This window comes from Oncorhynchus keta, chromosome 9 (genome assembly GCF_023373465.1).
Source record: "Oncorhynchus keta strain PuntledgeMale-10-30-2019 chromosome 9, Oket_V2, whole genome shotgun sequence".
Taxonomy (NCBI): Eukaryota; Metazoa; Chordata; class Actinopteri; order Salmoniformes; family Salmonidae; genus Oncorhynchus; species Oncorhynchus keta.
The window spans coordinates 11,545,016-11,567,015 of NC_068429.1; the positions used below are offsets into that span (position 1 = coordinate 11,545,016).

General features: G+C 43.0%; 2 protein-coding genes across 33 annotated transcripts in view; one reads left to right on the plus strand and one right to left on the minus strand.

Annotated features, from left to right (window-relative positions):
* Positions 1–723: 723 nt before the first annotated feature.
* LOC127931879 (uncharacterized) lies at positions 724–5,024 on the minus strand. Its single transcript, XM_052526021.1, has 3 exons — positions 4,818–5,024; positions 1,517–2,539; positions 724–1,461 (listed from the first exon to the last, which is right to left on the minus strand). Exons 1-3 carry the CDS (start codon positions 5,022–5,024, stop codon positions 724–726), a joined length of 1,968 nt encoding a protein of 655 aa, XP_052381981.1.
* Positions 4,836–22,000, plus strand: part of psd3l (pleckstrin and Sec7 domain containing 3, like) — a 148,837-nt gene continuing 131,672 nt past the window's right edge. For all 32 annotated transcript variants that reach the window (XM_052525159.1, XM_052525198.1, XM_052525187.1 and 29 more), the window contains exons 1-2: positions 4,836–5,880; positions 19,431–19,542. In XM_052525159.1, the coding sequence (XP_052381119.1) occupies positions 5,260–5,880; positions 19,431–19,542 (733 nt within the window). In that variant the 5' untranslated portion in view covers positions 4,836–5,259. The remainder of the gene's footprint in view (positions 5,881–19,430; positions 19,543–22,000) is intronic.

The window sequence follows — 22,000 nt, forward strand, 5'->3', positions numbered from 1 at the left end:
ACTTCCTCTGGGCCTGAAAAAATTGAGGTTCTTTTATCAAATAGAGGGGTGGTCTGTTTTCATTGCTAGCCCAGCTTGCCCAGCTGTTGTCATTGCTAGCCCAGCTTTCCCAGCTGTTGTCATTGCTAGCCCAGCTGTTGTCATTGCTAGCCCAGCTGTTTTCATTGCTAGCCCAGCTGTTGTCATTGCTAGCCCAGCTGTTTTCATTGCTAGCCCAGCTAGCCCAGCTGTTGTCATTGCAAACCCAGCTGTTTTCATTACTAGCCCAGCTGTTTTCATTGCTAGCCCAGCTAGCCCAGCTGTTGTCATTGCTAGCCCAGCTAGCCCAGCTGTTGTCATTGCTAGCCCAGCTGTTGTCATTGCTAGCCCAGCTGTTTTCATTGCTAGCCCAGCTAGCCCATCTGTTGTCTTTGCTAGCCCAGCTGTTTTCATTACTAGCCCAGCTGTTTTCATTGCTAGCCCAGCTAGCCCAGCTGTTGTCATTGCTAGCCCAGCTAGCCCAGCTGTTGTCATTGCTAGCCCAGCTGTTTTCATTGCTAGCCCAGCTAGCCCAGCTGTTTTCCCTTGCTGGCTCACGCTTGTCCAGCCCACATCATTAAGGCTGCCAAGACAATTATTTCAGTGTGAAGGGAAACCATCAGCACGGCTCTAGTGATGAACGTGGGCGAAGTCAGGCAGTGAAACTGACCAAAAACCAGTGTTTCCCCCTAAAACCACGACTCCCTACCCCAGGAGTCCTCTGATGACATAATTTTCTGTGGTCAGGCTGTGGTCAGGTTGTGGGGGACACTGGGAAGGGATGGAGGGTGGGTGTTTGAGGCTGTGGTCTGGTTGTGGGGGACACTGGGAAGGGATGGAGGGTGGGTGTTTGAGGCTGTGGTCAGGTTGTGGTTGTGGGGGACACTGGGGCGAGATGGAGGGTGGGTGTTTGAGGCTGTGGTCAGGTTGTGGTTGTGGGGGACACTGGGAAGGGATGGAGGGTGGGTGTTTGAGGCTGTGGTCAGGTAGTGGGGGACACTGGGAAGGGATGGAGGGTGGGTGTTTGAGGCTGTGGTCAGGTTGTGGTTGTGGGGGACACTGGGGCGAGATGGAGGGTGGGTGTTTGAGGCTGTGGTCAGGTTGTGGTTGTGGGGGACACTGGGGCGAGATGGAGGGTGGGTGTTTGAGGCTGTGGTCAGGTTGTGGGGGACACTGGGAAGGGATGGAGGGTGGGTGTTTGAGGCTGTGGTCAGGTTGTGGGGGACACTGGGAAGGGATGGAGGGTGGGTGTTTGAGGCTGTGGTTAGGTTGTGGGGGACACTGGGAAGGGATGGAGGGTGGGTGTTTGAGGCTGTGGTCAGGTTGTGGGGGACACTGGGAAGGGATGGAGGGTGGGTGTTTGAGGCTGTGGTCAGGTTGTGGGGGACACTGGGAAGGGATGGAGGGTGGGTGTTTGAGGCTGTGGTCAGGTTGTGGGGGACACTGGGAAGGGATGGAGGGTGGGTGTTTGAGGCTGTGGTCAGGTTGTGGGGGACACTGGGAAGGGATGGAGGTGGGTGTTTGAGGCTGTGGTCAGGTTGTGGGGGACACTGGGAAGGGATGGAGGGTGGGTGTTTGAGGCTGTGGTCAGGTTGTGGGGGACACTGGGAAGGGATGGAGGGTGGGTGTTTGAGGCTGTGGTCAGGTTGTGGGGGACACTGGGAAGGGATGGAGGGTGGGTGTTTGAGGCTGTGGTCAGGTTGTGGGGGACACTGGGAAGGGATGGAGGGTGGGTGTTTGAGGCTGTGGTCAGGTTGTGGGGGACACTGGGAAGGGATGGAGGGTGGGTGTTTGAGGCTGTGGTCAGGTTGTGGGGGACACTGGGAAGGGATGGAGGGTGGGTGTTTGAGGCTGTGGTCAGGTTGTGGGGGACACTGGGAAGGGATGGAGGGTGGGTGTTTGAGGCTGTGGTCAGGTTGTGGGGGACACTGGGAAGGGATGGAGGGTGGGTGTTTGAGGCTGTGGTCAGGTTGTGGGGGACACTGGGAAGGGATGGAGGGTGGGTGTATGAGGCTGTGGTCAGGTTGTGGGGGACACTGGGAAGGGATGGAGGGTGGGTGTATGAGGCTGTGGTCAGGTTGTGGGGACACTGGGAAGGGATGGAGGGTGGGTGTTTGAGGCTGTGGTCAGGTTGTGGGGGACACTGGGAAGGGATGGAGGGTGGGTGTTTGAGGCTGTGGTCAGGTTGTGGGGGACACTGGGAAGGGATGGAGGGTGGGTGTTTGAGGCTGTGGTCAGGTTGTGGGGGACACTGGGAAGGGATGGAGGGTGGGTGTTTGAGGCTGTGGTCAGGTTGTGGGGGACACTGGGAAGGGATGGAGGGTGGGTGTTTGAGGCTGTGGTCAGGTTGTGGGGGACACTGGGAAGGGATGGAGGGTGGGTGTTTGAGGCTGTGGTCAGGTTGTGGGGGACACTGGGAAGGGATGGAGGGTGGGTGTTTGAGGCTGTGGTCAGGTTGTGGGGGACACTGGGAAGGGATGGAGGGTGGGTGTTTGAGGCTGTGGTCAGGTTGTGGGGGACACTGGGAAGGGATGGAGGGTGGGTTCACTACTTTGTTTTCACCAGTAAAAGAAAGAACACAAACAAGACAAATTCTCCAGTTAAAATGACATTACATTTGCAATGTAGAGTAACTTCAGTTTTGAAAAGACATGGCTTGGGGTACTTACAATGTGGTCAGCTTTGGAATCAGTTCAGTTGGACTTCCAGCATTTTGTATGCTACAGTAAGTTAATGGCCAACCATTATGTAAACAGAGGATATACTATAATTGGGCAGTACTACACAGTACTATGATAACAGTGGAAAATTGCTTATTGGCGGTCGGTCCATCTAACCTCCACCACCACAGCACTAGGAAAGTGGAAATCTGTCTGTATACTTACAATACACAATTGGCCATTCAAAAATGTTTAAAGCAGTGTAGGCTATCATAGCTACCATCAACTCTACCATCCTATTCTTAAATTTGCCACTGGCCAGCAAAAAAAGCACAAAGACAATGGTTAGACCACATTGGCTGTACAGTCTGTGGCACATCTTGACCCTGGTTGGAGATAATGTTTTTTCCTGTTGGAAACATCTCTGTGTGTTTCTGTATGTGGGTCACACTGCTTGACTACTGAATTAGACGGATCCCACTTCAAACTGGCATTAAGCACGTCCCCTAAACCTCGGCTCCACAGTAATAACCTACTGGAGATGAAATGGGCATTCTGCCACACATTTCAGCATCGGTCTGGTCTGCTCAGTACAATGGTGTACATTTAAAAAAAATACAAATAAAGCATGCATCCCAAATGGCATCGTATTTTTTTAACCCAAGCCATATTGCTCTGGTCAAAAGTAGTGCAGTGTAAAAGGAAAGGGGTGCAATTTAGGATACGGCCAGAGTAAAGATTAAAGAGTAAAGGACAGGTGTGGAGGGGGGCGAGGTGTTTGGTCTGATTGAAGACCTGGTCTGACTAAATAGTCATAGTCTAGCACGTTCTTTATTCATACAGCCTATTGATTGTTGAATTGATTTAATGAGCATATTTAATTAGGGTAAGTATTTATAACCCACATCGTCAATATTACAATACTTTTCTATGCATATAAGTCTTGGGCGGTGTTTTATTTAATCTTTACCAGAATTGCATCAGTCTGAGTGACTGTAGATGAAGTCACATGATTAAATGGTTTCTTCCTCAGTTATCAGATTAAGAAATGCCCCAGAGGGGATCTACTGTGCTGCCATATTGCATATTTGCTGACAAAACCTCAAGTGGATATTTTTCTGTACTACCAAACAGCTCCTGACAATGCGTGCTTGCAAAGTTTCACTTTCAATTTGCCAATTTTTTCGGTCTACTGACATTCATGAGAGTTGGCCTGTATCACATTTATTTCACTGCAGGCCTAAGAGATATCTTATGAGCTGTCGAAGTGCAGCCCTTATTCAATGATACAATGTATTTCCCAGTAAAAATCCCCCAATGCAATTAATACATTTGCCAGTTTAAGAATTAACAGTATATTCTGTGAATTAACACACTACATTTACCCAGTGGTTTCATTTCTCTTAATGGTACTGTGAGAAACAGTGCGTGTGACCAGGGAAATAGCAGATGTATTGTATGGGAGGGTGGGCATTTCACTGCTGTTGGTTAGATGACCCCAGCACACTCCTAGCCTTTTCACTGTGGCAAAGAGCACGAGAGTCCATGTTGATGTGATGATGTCCGTATGTGAACCCTGGGCATTAGAGGCCTATGTTTAGGTCACAGTGTCAGCACTTATATGTTAGCTTGGGATGGGGGATGGGCTTGATGTGTGTGTGTGTGCTTTTGTGTGTGTGCGTGTGTGTATGTGCATGTGTGTATGCGCGCGCGCGTGTGTGTGTGTGGCAGGGAGGGGGGATTGTAGAATGATCTGACCAGATGTATCATAGTGACTTCATAGCAGTTGGGTCTTATGCAAGGCTGCTGAGACTTCGGTCAGCTTTGAGTGGAACTGGTGTTTTCTAAAGTGTGTAAAAGCAGAGAGGAGGGTAAACTCTAAAATATACCTTATTTAGGGCCATTAATGGATCTCTCTCTCGCTCTATGTCCATCTCTCTCTCTCTCTCTCTCTCTCTCTCTCTCTCTCTCTCTCCCAACTCTGCAGTGACATATGTAGAACTGGCCTTGGGAACCCATCTCCTCTTTCACTGAGCCCTCTGCAGGGCCGTGTTGCCCCCTCTCACCCCCCTCCTGCAGCGCACCAAAAGATCCCCCTCCCTTAGAGGAAATGGCCGATCATCATCATCAGGTTAAGACTTCCTTCCTCTTTATTCGACTGCAGTCGCCCTCTAAGGCCCATGACCTGCCGTATCCTGCTGACACTGCCAGCTCCATCGCCACAGAGGAAGGAGGGTCGACGAACAACTCGGCTGGAGCTATAGTGACATCCACAGCTGTAGCCGCAGCACCCATCCCACCTGACCACATAGAGGACTGCAGTGTCACGGCCTTGACAGTAGACATCAACTCAAATCAAGAAGTAGACGAAAAAGCCAGCGAGAGAGGGGAAACATCCGATTATTCAGCTCATGCTGGAGATGTGGCTTCGGTCGTCTCAGGAGACCCTCAGACTCAGAACTACCAGAACTTATTGTTGAAAGCTGATCTGGAATCAGTGACTGGATTACAGGACCATCGTCTCAGTACCTCGGAGTCGGATTTCCCTGTTTGGGTCCTGCGGGAGGACAGTCCTCGGACAATGATGAACAAGGACAATCAACAGCCACTAGCGGGGACACCAACCATCGCCACCAACCCAGCACCCCCCTCTCAAGCTTATTCTGCAGCACCACGAGTAAGCTTCCTGCACCCAGCAGAAGGATCCGTGCCCGACACCCACGGGCCCAAGGCCACTGAGATGGAGATGGACAAGCCAAGCCAGAAGCCTTTCCACCAGGCCCAGGCCCCAGCACCAGCACCTACCCAACCCAACTTGGCTCCCAGCCCCCATTGCCACAGCAGCACTAACAGTTGGGTTAGCAGTGTAAAGCAGAAGGAGGCTGGTGAGAAGCCAAGAGGTCCACAGAGTGGTTCACAAGTGTTCCTTAGAAGTCCAGAAGAGCGCAAGACCTTTCTGTATGCAGTCAAGGAGAGGTCCTCAAAGGTACCTGGAGACACGTACAGGAACGCAGTGACAAGGAGTCTCTCCACGTCTATAGCTGTCACTCAACCCAGTGTTGTGACCTCACCGGCTTCTTCTTCAGAGCCTTCTGTGGTGAGCTCAGCTATGTCAAAACCCACAGTCTCAACAGTTGCTGCTCCATCCTCTGTGATCAGTGCTGCTCGTCCCTCCATGATAAAGCCTATTCCAGCTCAGAAGGTGAGTTGCTGTTTAGGTTCTGTGTGTGCAGAGATGTGCTGCTACTGAAAGTGTATCTGATGAATGATCCAGTTGCATGTACAGTTGATGACTTGATGAGATGTTGTGGCTTCACATCCTTGATTGTTCCGTAATTACAGTACAGTATACTGTTTGCATTTGTGTCCTTAGGCTACTACATAAGTATGTGATTTTTACAATCAACATTACATTGATAATTCCCAAGAAGAGCATTTGTGATTTTGAGCACTGGGATTATACCAAAACTAACCATCCAGGGCCCTAATGTACAGTAGATTAAACTAACCAGCCAGGGATAAATATAAAGTAGATTTGAGATGTTAAAGTGCTCTTGGTAGTGTAGACATAAAACCAGCCAATCAACTTCCATGAGACATGAGTCATGACAACGTAAGACGAATAATACTCTCTGTAGCTCCACACCCAGATGGAATGATAGCTAGTAGGTATCCGGGGCTTGTCTGTCATTCCTCAGACTAAATGGCCTAGAAAGACATATCATCTTTTCAAGAGATAACCCACCGGTCTCTGAAGTCCTCTGGACAATAATCACAAACAGCCCATGGAGCAGTCCTGTATTTTAGCCTCTTGAAATTGGTATTTATAACAAACAGTTGCGCAGTGTCATTACAGTGTAATTACTGAAGAGACAGATTTCACACACATCTCCTGGTTGTCTGTGTCCACACTAATGAAGTAATGAGATTATTAGTATTTAGGTGGGTTAAGCCCACCAGTATCCTCTGTCTAACCTTAACCCTCTGTAAATAAATCCAACTCCACTTATTCTTGTAGGCCTCTCCATGCTACTGTGGTAAACTGAACATCGCGGTCTGTATTCACAAAGTGTCTCAGATCTAGGATCAGGTCAGCACTCTTATTTGTTATGATTTGAAAGGCAAAACCAATTATGTGTTGCTTTGTGTATATAGGCCATGGTCGTCTTTGACACCATTGGGATGCCATAGTATTATTATGGGAAAACCTTCAAAATAAGATTGAGGTGAGGGGGGTGAATGGCTCAACCTGGAATTGGATCACCCCCTAGTGTTGGATTTTCAAATATTGTACTGGAAAATAGAAATACTGCTTTATTTGCTATGCTTTATGAATTATTTGCAGAGAGGATTAAACAATATTATTCCACGAAACCCGCAAATTAATCCTGCGCTGTCAAATATATGATTAACAATGTCCTTTCAACTCTTAACACTCTGATCAGATATGGCAGTCTGTGATCTAAATATCCATGCATTTGCAATGAGGAACGCGTCTATATTTACATAAATGCCTATAAAAATCTATATTTATGCAGGTAAATTTGAATTTTCTAAAGTCTAGCAGTCTCTTGCTAAATGTATTGCTTTATTTACCTACAGTATCTTATTAAAGGTAGACTCATCAATATGACATCTCGATATCAAATCAAATCAATGTTTTATTTGTCAAATGCGCTGAATACAACTACTAGACCTTACAGTGAAATGTTTACTTACAAGCCCTTAACCATCAATGTAGTTTTAAGAAAATACAACAAAAAAAGTAGGAGATAAGAATAACAAATGATTAAAGAGCAGCAGTAAATAACAATAGCGGGGCTATATACAGGGGGTTACGGTACAGAGTCAATGTGGAGGCTATATACAGGGGGTTACGGTACAGAGTCAATGTGGAGGCTATATACAGGGGGTTACGGTACAGAGTCAATGTGAAGGCTATATACAAGGGGTACCGGTACAGAGTCAATGTGGAGGCTATATACAGGGGGTTACGGTACAGAGTCAATGTGGAGGCTATAATATACAGGGGGTATCGATACAGAGTCAATGTGGAGGCTATATACAGGGGGTACCGGTACAGAGTCAATGTGGAGGCTATATACAGGGGGTACCGGTTCAGAGTCAATGTGGAGGCTATATACAGGTGGTACCGGTACAGAGTCAATGTGGAGGCTATATACAGGGGGTACCGGTACAGAGTCAATGTGGAGGCTATATACAGGGGGTACCGGTACAGAGTCAATGTGGAGGCTATATACAGGGGGTACCGGTACAGAGTCAATGTGGAGGCTATATACAGGGGGTACCGGTTCAGAGTCAATGTGGAGGCTATATACAGGGGGTACCGGTACAGAGTCAATGTGGAGGCTATATACAGGGGGTACCGGTACAGAGTCAATGTGGAGGCTATATACAGGGGGTACCGGTACAGAGTCAATGTGGAGGCTATATACAGGGGGTACCGGTACAGAGTCAATGTGGAGGCTATATACAGGGGGTACCGGTTCAGAGTCAATGTGGAGGCTATATACAGGGGGTACCGGTTCAGAGTCAATGTGGAGGCTATATACAGGGGGTACCGGTTCAGAGTCAATGTGGAGGCTATATACAGGGGGTACCGGTACAGAGTCAATGTGGAGGCTATATACAGGGGGTACCGGTACAGAGTCAATGTGGAGGCTATATACAGGGGGTACCGGTACAGAGTCAATGTGGAGGCTATATACAGGGGTACCAGTACAGAGTCAATGTGGAGGCTATATACAGGGGGTACCGGTACAGAGTCAATGTGGAGGCTATATACAGGGGGTACCGGTACAGAGTCAATGTGGAGGCTATATACAGGGGGTACCGGTACAGAGTCAATGTGGAGGCTATATACAGGGGTACCAGTACAGAGTCAATGTGGAGGCTATATACAGGGGGTACCGGTACAGAGTCAATGTGGAGGCTATATACAGGGGGTACCGGTACAGAGTCAATGTGCGGGGGCACCGGTGTCGAGGTAATATGTACACATAGGTAGAGTGATTAAAGTGCATAGATGATAACAGAGAGCAGCAGCAGCGTTCCGGGGGTGGGTGGGGGGGGGATTCCTGGGGTGGATTCCTGCTTACAGACAACAACAATAATATCATTCAAATCCGCTACATTGGAGAGAGACAAGTCTTTTACAGCAAAATGTTCTGCAATTCTAGCCATTTTGCCATGGGGTGGAGAGATGTTTGCAGTTTTAAAGCTAATTTTCTGCAATTCTAGCCATTTTGCCATGGAGTGGAGAGGTGTTTGCAGTTTTAAAGCTAATTTCCTGCAATTCTACACATTTTGTAATGACTCATGTCATGTTAATTTGATATCTGAGTGAGTATGACTAACAAAATCAATGGGGGGCCCTTTGAGATCAGGGCCTCTGGGTACGTGGCCTGTGGGCCCAGTCGGTATTCGGCAATGATTACTACAAGTTTATAGCTGGTTAGACTAATTACCAAACAAAAAATGGTTGACATTGCTAATGGAGTAACTGTCAGTGACTGATAATAACATGAAAAAAACTGCTGATGCACATCCAAATTTTGAAATTGCATCTAGTGTGTTCTACTAAATAACAATTTGGGTTGGGGGGCCCTTACCGGCCGGGGGCCCTAAGCACAAGTTTAAGCCTGAACCCAGCCCTGACCATCCAGGAAATTATGCTACAGAGTATTTGTTTTCTTTAAGAATCAGACAGGAAAAACTGGTTCTTTCCACTTATGTTCTTGCTTAAAACAGCAAAATCATAATCCCCATTTCTGTGGGCTTGTGCACATCTGTGCCACCCATCCCGTAGCTCGTTTTCTGTCCTGATGTTTGGGAAGTCTAACACTTTGCAGTAAATGTCTATTTAAGGATTACATGTGGTGATGTAAAAATACAGACATTTTTGAAAGATATACATAATAATGGTGTTTAGTCTGTCTGTGCCCCTAGAGACCAGTAATAGAAGAGAGTGGTGAAAAAGTACTGTATCAAATACATGTACATGCCACAGAACATAAACCCTGCATGTATAGGCCGACTGCCACATGGAGCTTTGCACTAAACTCTATAAAGCTATAAAATTCAATATAAAAAAAAAAATGCAAAATTGAAGAATTATGTAGACTAAATACACAATGTAAATGTTTGAGGACACTCTAAACTCTATTCATTTTGTACCATACATTTCTTGCCAATCATTATCTGAGAGGTATAATGGGCTGTTTTTTGTTCTCTTTCCATTTTGCACACACTGCATTTCAACCGCATGTTCAACCGCTTGATTGGATGCGTTTTTTATCTGTACAATCAGGTTATTTTTCGGTTGAGATTTTCAGGTTTTTGTAAAACGTGTGTAATATGGATTCGTTTCCAATTGTATTAGTGAATGTACAGGATACACATGGTACTGTCCAATTAAATTCTTACTTGGAGGTTCCTTTTAGACAATGCAACAACAATAAGAAATAATAACAAATAAGAATACGAACATAAAGTAAATGTCTCAGTAGAATATCATATACAGGAAGGCACCATTTATAGTCATGCTGTACAGACACGCTTGGCGATTGGCAACACCGCTTAAACCAAATTTAAATCGTTTCTCATGAATGAGGGGAAATTGTCGTCTCAGAATTTCTGAACTTGCAGGCAGAATGGGTTCCAGAGAATAGTTTAGCCATAGTCATGATAGCCTATCATTACGGGGAAAACAACTTTCATAAGCACAAGGTAGCCTACATAAATACAGCATGCATGACTGAATTTCTCTATTCTAAAATGATTGCAAATGTATGATGGATAGATAGGTCATGAACAGGTTTTCATGCTGCCAGTCAGTTTAACCTTTGGATAAGAGCTTCATTATTTTCCTTTCTCGATGTCGATAATCTACCCTCGTTAGATCAGGAATAGTATGAACTATGAAGCGATTTTAGATGGGAACGTACCAAGTGTCACCATATTTGAGGGGAAGGCTGGAAAGCGTAACAAAAGTCAATAGATAAACACTGAGGGCAAAGTGTAGCAGATAGGAAGCGGGAGTAGGACGTCGGATCAAGAAAATGCTTTGCACACAGATGGAATAAATCAATCGTTGGTAAGTAAATGCATTGTTAACTACCCGAAGAACAAACTTTTCGAGTCAACAATGGCAGGTTATTTGATTCAGAAGGATGCTGGAGCTGGCTGAAGTCGAATTCGTGGTTAGCTCGCTGGCTAGCTAGCTACAGTACAGTAGTTCGTGGGGTTTCGAGTTCCTCCAGTCATCCATTCCCAGCCAGACGGATTCTGCTCCTTGGATTGAGGGCTGCAAGTAGACGTTACGAGTAGTGCAAACCACGTCCTGCATGTTAGGAAAACGGGTCCGTTTTCTTCGGACGACAGAACTGTTTGATGCGTTTGTAGCATAAGTCAATATTGGCTAGTTTTATATACTGAGAAATGGTGGTGGTGGGGATTTCAGTCAGTCAAGGGATATGAAGTGAACAACTGTCAGAACAGCTTGCCAGCTCCTTCGCGAAGAGTGATCACAAAACATTGGGGATATGGACGAGAGTGATGATGGGGTAAGGTGCTTATAGCAGTAACGGTAAACTGGCTAAAATAAATTCCATAATGTCTTATTGTTTTTTATTTATTTTTATAGCTAGTTACCTAGCCAGCTCAGAATATAACGATCATTTGGCTTGTTGGCTAGCACATTGTCAGCTGTGATTGCTACTGTTAGCTGTTGTCCCTGGCAGTTGATAGCATCATGCTATCTATCTAACTGTCATATCACACCATAGCAAGCATAGTGACAAATATTTAAAAAATACAATTTTTCCAAACGTCTTATGTTTGCCACTAACATTATACCAGTAAGAATATGTAACGATAGCCAAGACATTTTGAAATGTGTGGCTTGCTGTGGTGCTGGATAAGTATCAAGTGGAAGCTCTTTGTTGTCAGGAAGCCCCTTCAATTCACCATATTCTAATGTTATAGTCTAACTGTTAGCTAGTTAGCCAGCACTTTTCTTTTTATCCATTGAAGAGGCTAGATTTTGTTGTTTGTAATTCATGATCAAAGCCTAGTTTTCACTCTTCACTAAATCAACTTGCTCTTTATTTTTGTAAATTTTGTGAAATAAACATTTTTTACGGTAAACCTAGTAGCTACATTATTTACAGTAACTGAGTTGCTAGTTCAGTTTTCAACACTGTAGTCATTGTAACATTATTTTGAAGGTAGATTCAACTAGCCAAGGGGTTTAACATAACAAGGATGCTCCTATAATATGAAATTTAAATTGGCTGTGCTTGCTTGGATTAATCCTTGGATCAGATTCAAATCTGGGGTAGAGCCCCAACAGTGTTTTCCCCTCAGCAAACGTTTCCACTTCAGTATTTTCCCCTCATTCGCTCTTCAATTTCAGGAGCTTTAGCTAGAAGTCAGCGGGGTCTGCCTGAACTAATTCTTCACTTTGTACAGTTGTGCTCTGTTTGGATGTGATTATGTTAATGTAATTGGGAAAGCTTGGAGTGGTCCAGCAGTCTTACTGGCATTGTAAAATGAATTGCCAAGAGAGCAGTGCATTTAGCAGCAATGGCTTCGTTCGTAAACTGTTTGATTGACTGAGTACAGGATTGAAAAATCGGCAGTGTTTCTTTCTCTTGCTTTCTTACACAGTCAGGATTTGTCATGAATTTACCTTAGTGAGAAGACAGATCACATGGTTAAATTCAAGGGGCTCAATAAGTTACCTATTGTCCAAGACACATCTTACAGTTCATCCCATACACGGTGCAGTTGATCCACTCGGCCTTTGTATGACAGAACATTAGAGATGTATTGACGCATGCATCTCACAGTCCCTTAACTGGCTGTCAGAGACAATTTCCCTCCTAAGTATTTTCACTACTTATGAGGATGACCTGGTTTTACCACATCATAGCACAGTTCTGAAAGACAGTCTTTATTGTATTGCTACATAAGCCTTCAATGGCCCTGAGTCAGGATGGGCCAGAAGTCTATCCTGTGTGCAATAGGAATGCCTGCAACCTGTCATTAAGAGCACACTTCCTTCACTGTTCCAGAAAATGTTAATGACGACATAGGCTTTTTACGGAGTTCCCCGCTTACACTCAGTAGAGAGATTTCTGCCACCTCCGGTAGGTGTCCCGTGTTTGTCTGGGATTCTGTCTCCCCCTGTTCACCTGACACTTGGCCTGGTCTGACATGGGAGTGGCTGCATATGGTGTTGACTGGCCTGACAGCTGTGATAGATGCATTGTTTCCTTAGGGGAGAGACAGAAACAAAGCATTATGCTAAGAGCCAAAAGGGAGCTGGGAATTGGCTAGTCTTTGTACAGGAGTAAGGCTATCATAAAAAGTGGCTTGATCAACATCAAATAATCATTTAAATGATTCTACATTTGTCCTGTTATCAGCTGAATTAAAATCAGTGAGCATATAAGATCGTTATTGCTTTCATTTGGTTGACTTCCTCCATGCTAACCTACTCTTTAGCTCATTGCTATTAGAAGTGCCTCCTAACCCAGCTCCTTCTCCCATAACCCACGCGGCACAGATTTTGGGCAAACACTCTTGTCTTTTTTTTTTTTACAGGCAAACAAGGAATAGTTTTTTCCTCAGCTAATGTGAATAGTGAGAGTTTTGTGCCTTCTTGGACAGACCTTCCTTTACTTCCATGAGTCAAGCTAAACCCAATGACACATGGGGTTCTGTTTTCCATTAATAAAGTGTGCATGCATTGCAAACCTCCAAAAATGAGGTCTTGTAGCAAAACATGACTTGATTTGGTACATCATTTAAAAGTGTTTGGAATCTTTCTGGTGTTTTTTCCCCCTCATTATGCATTGGCAAATGTAATTCACTAATGCCGTGTAGCCTATCTATTCTATTGTATCTAAGGTCTCCAGATGCACAATCATTGTTATTGAAATCCTGTAACAGGACTTTTCCGGAACAGAAATGTGATAAGGAAATGTAAAAGCAGTCTTGCCCTTGCAGAACGTCGCACTAACTAGATCATGTCTAATTTACAAGCTCCCTCCCTATAAGGAGTCTGCTTCTTCCTATAAGTAGTGCCCTACATGGAAGCCCCCATTTCACCTCATTAACAGATGTTATTATCACCTCTTAAATGGTATTACCCTTCAGGGTTCATATCCAGTCTATCCTGATTGACTGATAGGTCATATGACAATCCCACTAACTAACATCCAGTGATCTGTAAAGGAATACAACTGCATCACCAACCCCATGTATATGCATGTTATAGGCCTACATCTTTGGGTCAAATGTATTGGATTTTTAAACTCAGTTTAAAAGCACTTCGCTGAAGAGAGTGCAGGTATAAAGCCCTGTGTCAAGTGACTGATGTGTCTGGCACCTGATATAAATAAGAGATTTGGCAAGAAGCTGCTCTAAAGGAAGCTCTTTTGTCCTATTGATCAAATGCTCATGAAAGATCCAAAAGCGGATTATACCGGAAGATTCATGAGATTCACTTTAGTTGTCATTTATGGCTGACTCTGCACTACAGATTTACAAAGCCTATTTACAAACAGAACAGAGAGAAATACAAAAAAAACTGATTGTACTCAAAGTAGGTTAGATGAGCATATTTAGGCATATGACATTACTGGTCTGGAATAATAAGCCTAACATATTTTGCTTTGATAAAAGCATATTTTGCCTCCATTTCTTGTTACTTGTATTACTCTCGTCTAAATCTTCAGTCCAATGGTGTACTTATTACTATGTACCATTTCATACACTCACAGGACCAGGTTGTGAACACACACATTAGTTCTGTAATAATTAGTACTTTTGCACCTCCTCCATTACATGGTGACACAGAAACACAGCCACAACAGATCACAGGTAGACATGCTGCTCAGCTTTAATCTGGAATGTGTGCCCATGGCAGAGCCACTGTGGCCCAGCCTTATTATGACATTGTAAAAATGACAGGGGAAATGTATTTTGTCATCACCCCCGAATGACTGAGGATTGGTCAGTGTGTTCATTTGAGTAGCATGTCATCTTATGCAACTTCTCAAAAGCAGATTTTCTTCACCTTTAGCCCATCTGCAGTCCTGGCTTGATATTGTCTGGGACATTACTCTCCCTTCAGAGAGTTAAAGTTCTCTAGGAGTCTATGTGGGCCGTGCCTGTGTCATAACGGAAAAGCTGACCTGTAGGTTAGGCGCTCCAAACGCAGTGAACCAACTGTGCAGCTGCGTGTTCCGAGCCATCTGCACTTTTGAATTTTCTTTGAACCTCCAAAAACATTTTCCGACCCTAGATGGATCGGAGCACGGTCGTCCCACAGCCTTTTGGATTGACAAATACTTACTAACCATAAAATACACACCGGCTGTATTGTTTCTGACCGTGTTCACTACTCTAGTAGCGAAGACTTGCTCTTTATGTGTGTACTGTCAAAGTTGACAATAACTTTAGAATGTTCGGGTTTGTCCTCCGAACACTATCCCTGATCTCTGCACACTGTATGACAGAAGTTAAGAGGGTTGAAAACCTTTTCATTGACTAAGAGGAGCTTCTCAAATTCAGGAGATGCAGGTAGGCCAATCTATTTTCACTTATTTAGCGTTCTATATGTTTGTGTTCACCTGGATATGGTTGGTCTTTTTCTCTCCTTATCAGTACAGCAGAACAGTTGCACCATTATTCAACAACTGTTCCTCAGTCAGTTTGAGTTAGTGTACCATTTGATAACATTGGAAATAATGTCAAGAAGCATTTTTTTTGATCGTTTGGAATAAGATGTTTGTTTGTGGACTGGGTAGGGTATGGAAGTCCCCCAGAAACTTGTCAGTCTGCTAGTCCTTGAAAAGAAAAAGCCCAACCTTTTTCTGTGCTTGTTTACACAAGTCTCACACATGCTGAGTTCTGGAAGCACTATACCTAGTTCTACAGCCGAGCACAGCTTTCACAGTCAAAGTAATGATATCCTGTTTGAGATGTACCGCTACTACTTTTACCCAGATGTAAGTTTGGCTCAGATATTGAGCTAGCAAAATGCAAAAACATCCTACATTCTAATGTCCTGTCTTGTGATTTGGGATGAGGCAAATTTGAACCAAAAAATGGGAACCCCCTTTCCTCATTTTGTCAAACATAAACTGTTTCATTTAACTAATTCCCCAAAACATTGTGATGGATTTGCAATGTTTTATTATCCTGAATCACGCTGATCTTTTGTCATTCATTTCCATCAGATTTAGGCAGGTCATAGGCAGGTCATTCACTGTACATAGACTTGTTCTGTTGTGTTATTGACTGTATGTTTGTTTATTCCATGTGTAACTCTGTTGTTTGTGTCACACTGCTTTGCTTTATCTTGGCCATGTTGCAGTTGTAAAGGAGAACTTGTTCTCAACTGGCCTACCTGGTGAAATAAGACATTTCAGCTCAGAGTGGATCTGGTTTAGATGTTCTCTTTTCAAATGTAGTTTGATGCCTTTGAGGATGAAACATTGCCAGATTGGTTACGGGCAATTCCAAGTAAACAGAATTATGCTGAGATTCGCTTTAGAATTCTCGGTTTTAAAATGTATGCTGAACAAAAAACATTGATTTAAAATACATTTTTAAAAAATGACTGCAAAGTTTGGTAACAGTATTAAGATAAAATCTCCCTCCATTTTATTCTGTTACCAAACTTTATATCTGCACAGTTCTTCAGATTTTTCACTTTAAAATCTATACCAAACAAAACATCGATTTCAAAGTTGAACAAAACACAGAACTCTATGCACAATGACTACTGTGCAGATACAGAGTTTGGTAACAGAATAAAACTGAGATTTTACTGTAATTATTTTGACCAAACTTTGAAAATCAATGGTCAACATTTATAGTGAAAAATCTAGGTCTCAGTGTAATTCTGTTACCATGGAATTGCCCTTACCAGAGAGTGACTTTACTTTAGCACAGGCGGTGAATTTCTGAACCCTCTGGAGTATGATAACTCTTAGCTCGAGTTCTTGAGCTCCAGTGTTTTCTAGGACTTTGATGTGACACTGCTCTGGCTCCTGTGGGAAAGGACAATGTGCTGAGTTATGATGCCTCTCTGGAGTGTAAAGAATAGACTAATGTAATGTCCCAAATGGCAACATATTCCCTATCTAGTGCACTACTTTTGACCAGGGCCCATATTCCCATATAGTGCACTACTTTTGACCAGGACCCAATGTATGAGTCCTGGTCAAAAGTAGTTTACTAGATAGGGAATAGTGTGCCATTTGGAATATACATTTACATTTAAGTCATTTAGCAGACAAGAATATAGGAACAGGAATATAGACAAGAGATCATCGTGACCTTTTTAATGGAAATCTGATTGACAGCTCACCTCTCATGACTATGTGGAAGTCAACTCTATTAATTACCCGAAGCATTAAACAAACTAGTGAATTATGATGTGGCCTTCACCCTCCAATGAGATTCCCAGCTGTTGCTAAGCGAAATAATTTAGTCCATCTGGGCAGATTTAGTAGAGTAGCCTATCTAGGCTAACCAGAGTGTTTTTGTTGTTGTTGCTGTACAAAATGTTTTCTGTGAAAAACACTGCCATAGTGTCTTGTCTTTCACAAAATGATGGAATTTTGTTAATTTTCTAGGCTTTGTTCACCTTGATCAACACAACAGTTCTCATGAATGTCATAACAGTTCCAAAAGATGGTCTCTGTCTAATCAACCACCTCATTTGAATAGCATAAATTCTGTTATTGCAGTCAACATGATACCTTTTTAGTTTGTGTGGGCAAAAAACAACACTTTTCTGGTAAAAAAAAAGGGTCTGCATTCTCACGTCTCACATTGGCAGCCATGGCAACAACCGCTTTCCCACAGAGAGCTAAGTTCGCTTCATAGTTTCTTCTACAATTTAAACTCTCAATTTAGATCGGAATGTAATGTACAAGGTCATTTTACTTTGGAAGTTGTTATTTAGTCTATGTAGGAATTGTAATCAATCATTCAGATTATGCTAGTGTTCATATTAGCCTACTAGTGTAGGTTATTGACTTTCTCAATAATGATCTCACTGTGTTTTTGTGGCCCATCTATAGTGTTTTCCCACTCTTCCCCTTTTGTGCTCGTTGATGGATGCTGGCGTAATTCTAGTTTTAGTTGCCTGTCATTTGATCTGCAGAGCTTAATTCTTGTAATGGTCATGGCACTAAGCTTTGGAATGGTTTCAAATGTGGATTTCATTGAATCAGAGTGCCTTTCTCCTGTTGAGTCATCCTGAATGAACGTCATGCAATCACTGTTGTAGACTTTAGCAGAACTAGGCCTATTAATTGTATGGTTGTTGGGAATGTTGGCTAATGAAATACTTTACTGAGCCTTTGCTAAGGTTCAAACAGAATTCACTAGCCTTACTTGGATTGAGAGAGCCAAATGCTTCACGTACTTTAGATGGATCCTTCCTATGTGAACCTTTGACCTCCTCGGCACTTAGGCAGTAGCTTAAGCGTCTTTTGAGATCATGGCAGGTGAGTAGCTACTCTGATACATGAGACCACTTTCTGAACTCATTGGAGGCCTGGCAGGCAGAAATCACGATCTAGAGACACATCACTGTAAGCTGTTTTAAGAGAGGCTCTGACTTTCAGAACATGGACTGCTTGAGCTTTTATTGAGAATGCTGTGTGGCATGTTCTTATCTATAACACAGATAGTTTAGGATAATGTAGGCCTGAACTCTACTCCTGTATCACATTTAGCTTTACCCTTTAGCACTGGCTTTGGTCTTTAAAAAAAGTCAGATTGTTTTAGAATTCTTCAACTTTGTCAATGTTTGATTAGATTAGATCAGTGGTTCCCAAATTGTGAGGGCTCTAGGGGTCGGGGCTATTTTTTTCTAAACTGTATTTATAACTTGGCAGAAATGTCCAGTTCAACTATCCCATGTCAGTTTTTTTGGGGGCTAGGTTTTTTAGCCCATAGATTTTGTAGTACACATTAGACATGGCAAAATGTATGGAATTGTAAGAAAATGAGCTTTAAAACTGCAAAATGTTCTCTGTACCCAATGATAAATGTGTAGAATTGCAGAAAATAAGCTTTAAACCGAGTAAAATGTTCTCCCTGCCAACAAGAGGTGCACGGGATGTTCCCCAATGCTGGAAGGGGGGCCTAAGTGAAGAGTTTTGGAACTCCCTGGGCTAGGTTACGCTGTTTCAAGATTTTTAAAATTTGTAATAATGTTATGGTTTTACGTTACAAACTCATGTTAGTTTTACCCTTATGCTCACAGAGATTTTACCAATGAGTGTTCCCTGCTTTGAAAGAGACATGGCGGTAAGTGGCTGATGGTACTCTGTACGTTATAATCAATCAAAGATGTTGCTGTTAAAAACTAAATCAAACTAAAGCAACCGGAAATTATTTTGGTCGTTTATAATCAGAAACGATATCAAGATCTGAAGTTGATTCGTAGAGCATGGTCAAGGGAAATGCTTTTGAAAACATGGCCAGATGGTTAAATAGCGGTAGGTCTACTGTCAAGGTGATGTGATTAGCCTCAATCTGATTTTGGTTTCAAAACATCCAGATGAAATGAACTCTGTTTTACTGTCCAATCAATGGCCACTGGTGGAGAGAGATCTCAATGATTTATGAATGATAATGCTTACTTATCAGAGAATCATCTTGCCTACGGTAAATACATGTTCTTGTTTATTCTTGCAGGCTGAAACGTTTGTTTGGGTTAACAGCTCGTCTTCACACGCTCAAAGTGTTGCGAAGGCCAAGTACCAGTTTCTCTTTGGAAAAGGAGACGAGACCAGCTCTACTGAAAGCGGTATGGCACCTTTCATATAATCTACCCCACATGATACTTCACAACAGTATGATGTTATGCTGTTTGCTGTAGCTATGGCCACACTTGGCATGAGGCCTGGGACATTATCCTCTTTATAAAATGTTTTAATTGTTCATTTAATAACAACCATGAAATGTGTCAGTTGGACTCCTGCATTTAGCTGAAAAGTGTTCTTGAAATCCACTAAAAATATAGACTAATCCTGGTCTATTAATCATTCATCATCAGGCCTAATGCATACATTATTTTACTGGCTAATATGAATAATTCTAAATGATTAGTGCAGGACTGCCCAATTACAGTACTTAGCTATTTATAGTGCACTGTAAGAACCATACTGTGAAAGTTATAGGAAGCTCCTATATCAACCGGTTATTGATGAATTGGCCCAACAAGCCAATTTCTCTACAGAAAGAGGCTGTAGAAGTTGAGCCTTTGCTTTCACTGTCTTTTGGCCATGAGTTGAACAGAGCCTACTTTCCCAAAGTGCAATGAATAATTTTGGGGAACTGTAGTAGGGCCTATATAAACAAACCATTTTTCAAAGCAAGCCCATGAACAGTAGTTAAGTGCTGTGTCAAACATTCCCAGAAACTAGAGATGAATAAGTACTGTATAGTGATGTGTTTCTATCGTTCCATTTAGTGTGAACATTAGCCTGTTTGCTGAGGTAATGCTACATCTGCACAGGGAAGACTTCCTCTTTTTATTACCTGTCAAGAGCCAATCCGATAAGAGGTCTTCAGCCCTGACTGGTTACCCAGGCTATTTAGCAGGAGCTTAAAAGGTCATTAGTAGTCCACAGGGATTTGCAAACATCATCTAGACATCTCCCAAGTGATGCTGCAAAGTCATGACTTAGTGCTATCACTTTTACTCTGTCCACTATCCTATCCTTCTCTACAGGGGTCACACAACTGGTGATCCTCAGCCTCCCTCGTCAACTAGACATTATATACAACTGTTGTATAAGACACGCTGTCTGTGTCCAAAATGGCATATGAAGTGCACTACTATAGGGCCCATAGGGCTTTGTTCTAAAGTAGTGCACTATGCCTGACGCAGCCTCTGTTCTGACGCAACACCAGTCTAAATAAAGGTCTGTTTTATAACTCCCTGTGTCACCCAAGTCATATGTTATTTTGATGGCAGAAATCTAATTTAGCATAATAATAATAAATCCCCATGAAAATCCATACGTTTAATCTAGAGATTTTGTTTTGTTTTGGATGCATCTCAATCCACCTCATTGGCCTCATGTCAAACTTCTGCATTTGCGGTGAAAGGTGACAGAGCTAGATCGGTGTTTATCAGACCATCTCACACAAGTCGGTACAACCAATCTGCCAACTTCAGTCTGTAGCGTCCAGACAGTTTGGGATACACACTAATATGACCCCTCTGTGGAAAGGTGAGACTCTCTAGGATGCCCTCAGGCCTCACAAGATTCGCCTGAAGGTCCCCGGGGACAGTTGAAAAAAAATGAATGGAAGTACAGTATATATGGAGATTGTTTAGTGCCAAAAATAAGTAGTTAAATACCTGTCCAAAAAAATAACAAATGCTTCCTGATCTTTCTTATACGTTCAGATAAAGGACAGAAACTTCAGAACAAACTTCCCTTCGGAACTATCTGTTGTTCCATGTAGGGAATCTGTTATTCAATGTGTTTCTATGGGCTAATGACAGTAAGGACTATCTGTTATTCAATGTGTTTCTATGGGCTAATGACAGTAAGGACTATCTGTTATTCAATGTGTTTCTATGGGCTAATGACGGTAAGGACTCTGTTATTCAATGTGTTTCTATGGGCTAATGACAGTAAGGACTATCTGTTATTCAATGTGTTTCTATGGGCTAATGACAGTAAGGACTATCTGTTATTCAATGTGTTTGTATGGGCTAATGACAGTAAGGACTATCTGTTATTCAATGTGTTTCTATGGGCTAATGACAGTAAGGACTATCTGTTATTCAATGTGTTTCTATGGGCTAATAGCAGTAAGGACTATCTGTTATTCAATGTGTTTGTATGGGCTAATGACAGTAAGGACTATCTGTTATTCAATGTGTTTCTATGGGCTAATGACAGTAAGGACTATCTGTTATTCAATGTGTTTGTATGGGCTAATGACAGTAAGGACTATCTGTTATTCAATGTGTTTGTATGGGCTATCTGTTATTCAATGTGTTTGTATGGGCTAATGACAGTAAGCCCCCCTCGCGGCTTGGACAGAGCTTAGACTCTTATGGGTTAAGAGACATGGCCATGAATCTCTCATGCTATGTCAGTCACTCTCCAGTAGAAACGGATATTGATACAGTAAAAACAAGGAAATGCTGCCATCTAGTGTAATCGTGTTCTTGACATAAGGTCTTTATGACGAGGACATACAGTAACTGGAGACAGAGATCAGGATCTTGTTAAGTAGGCAGG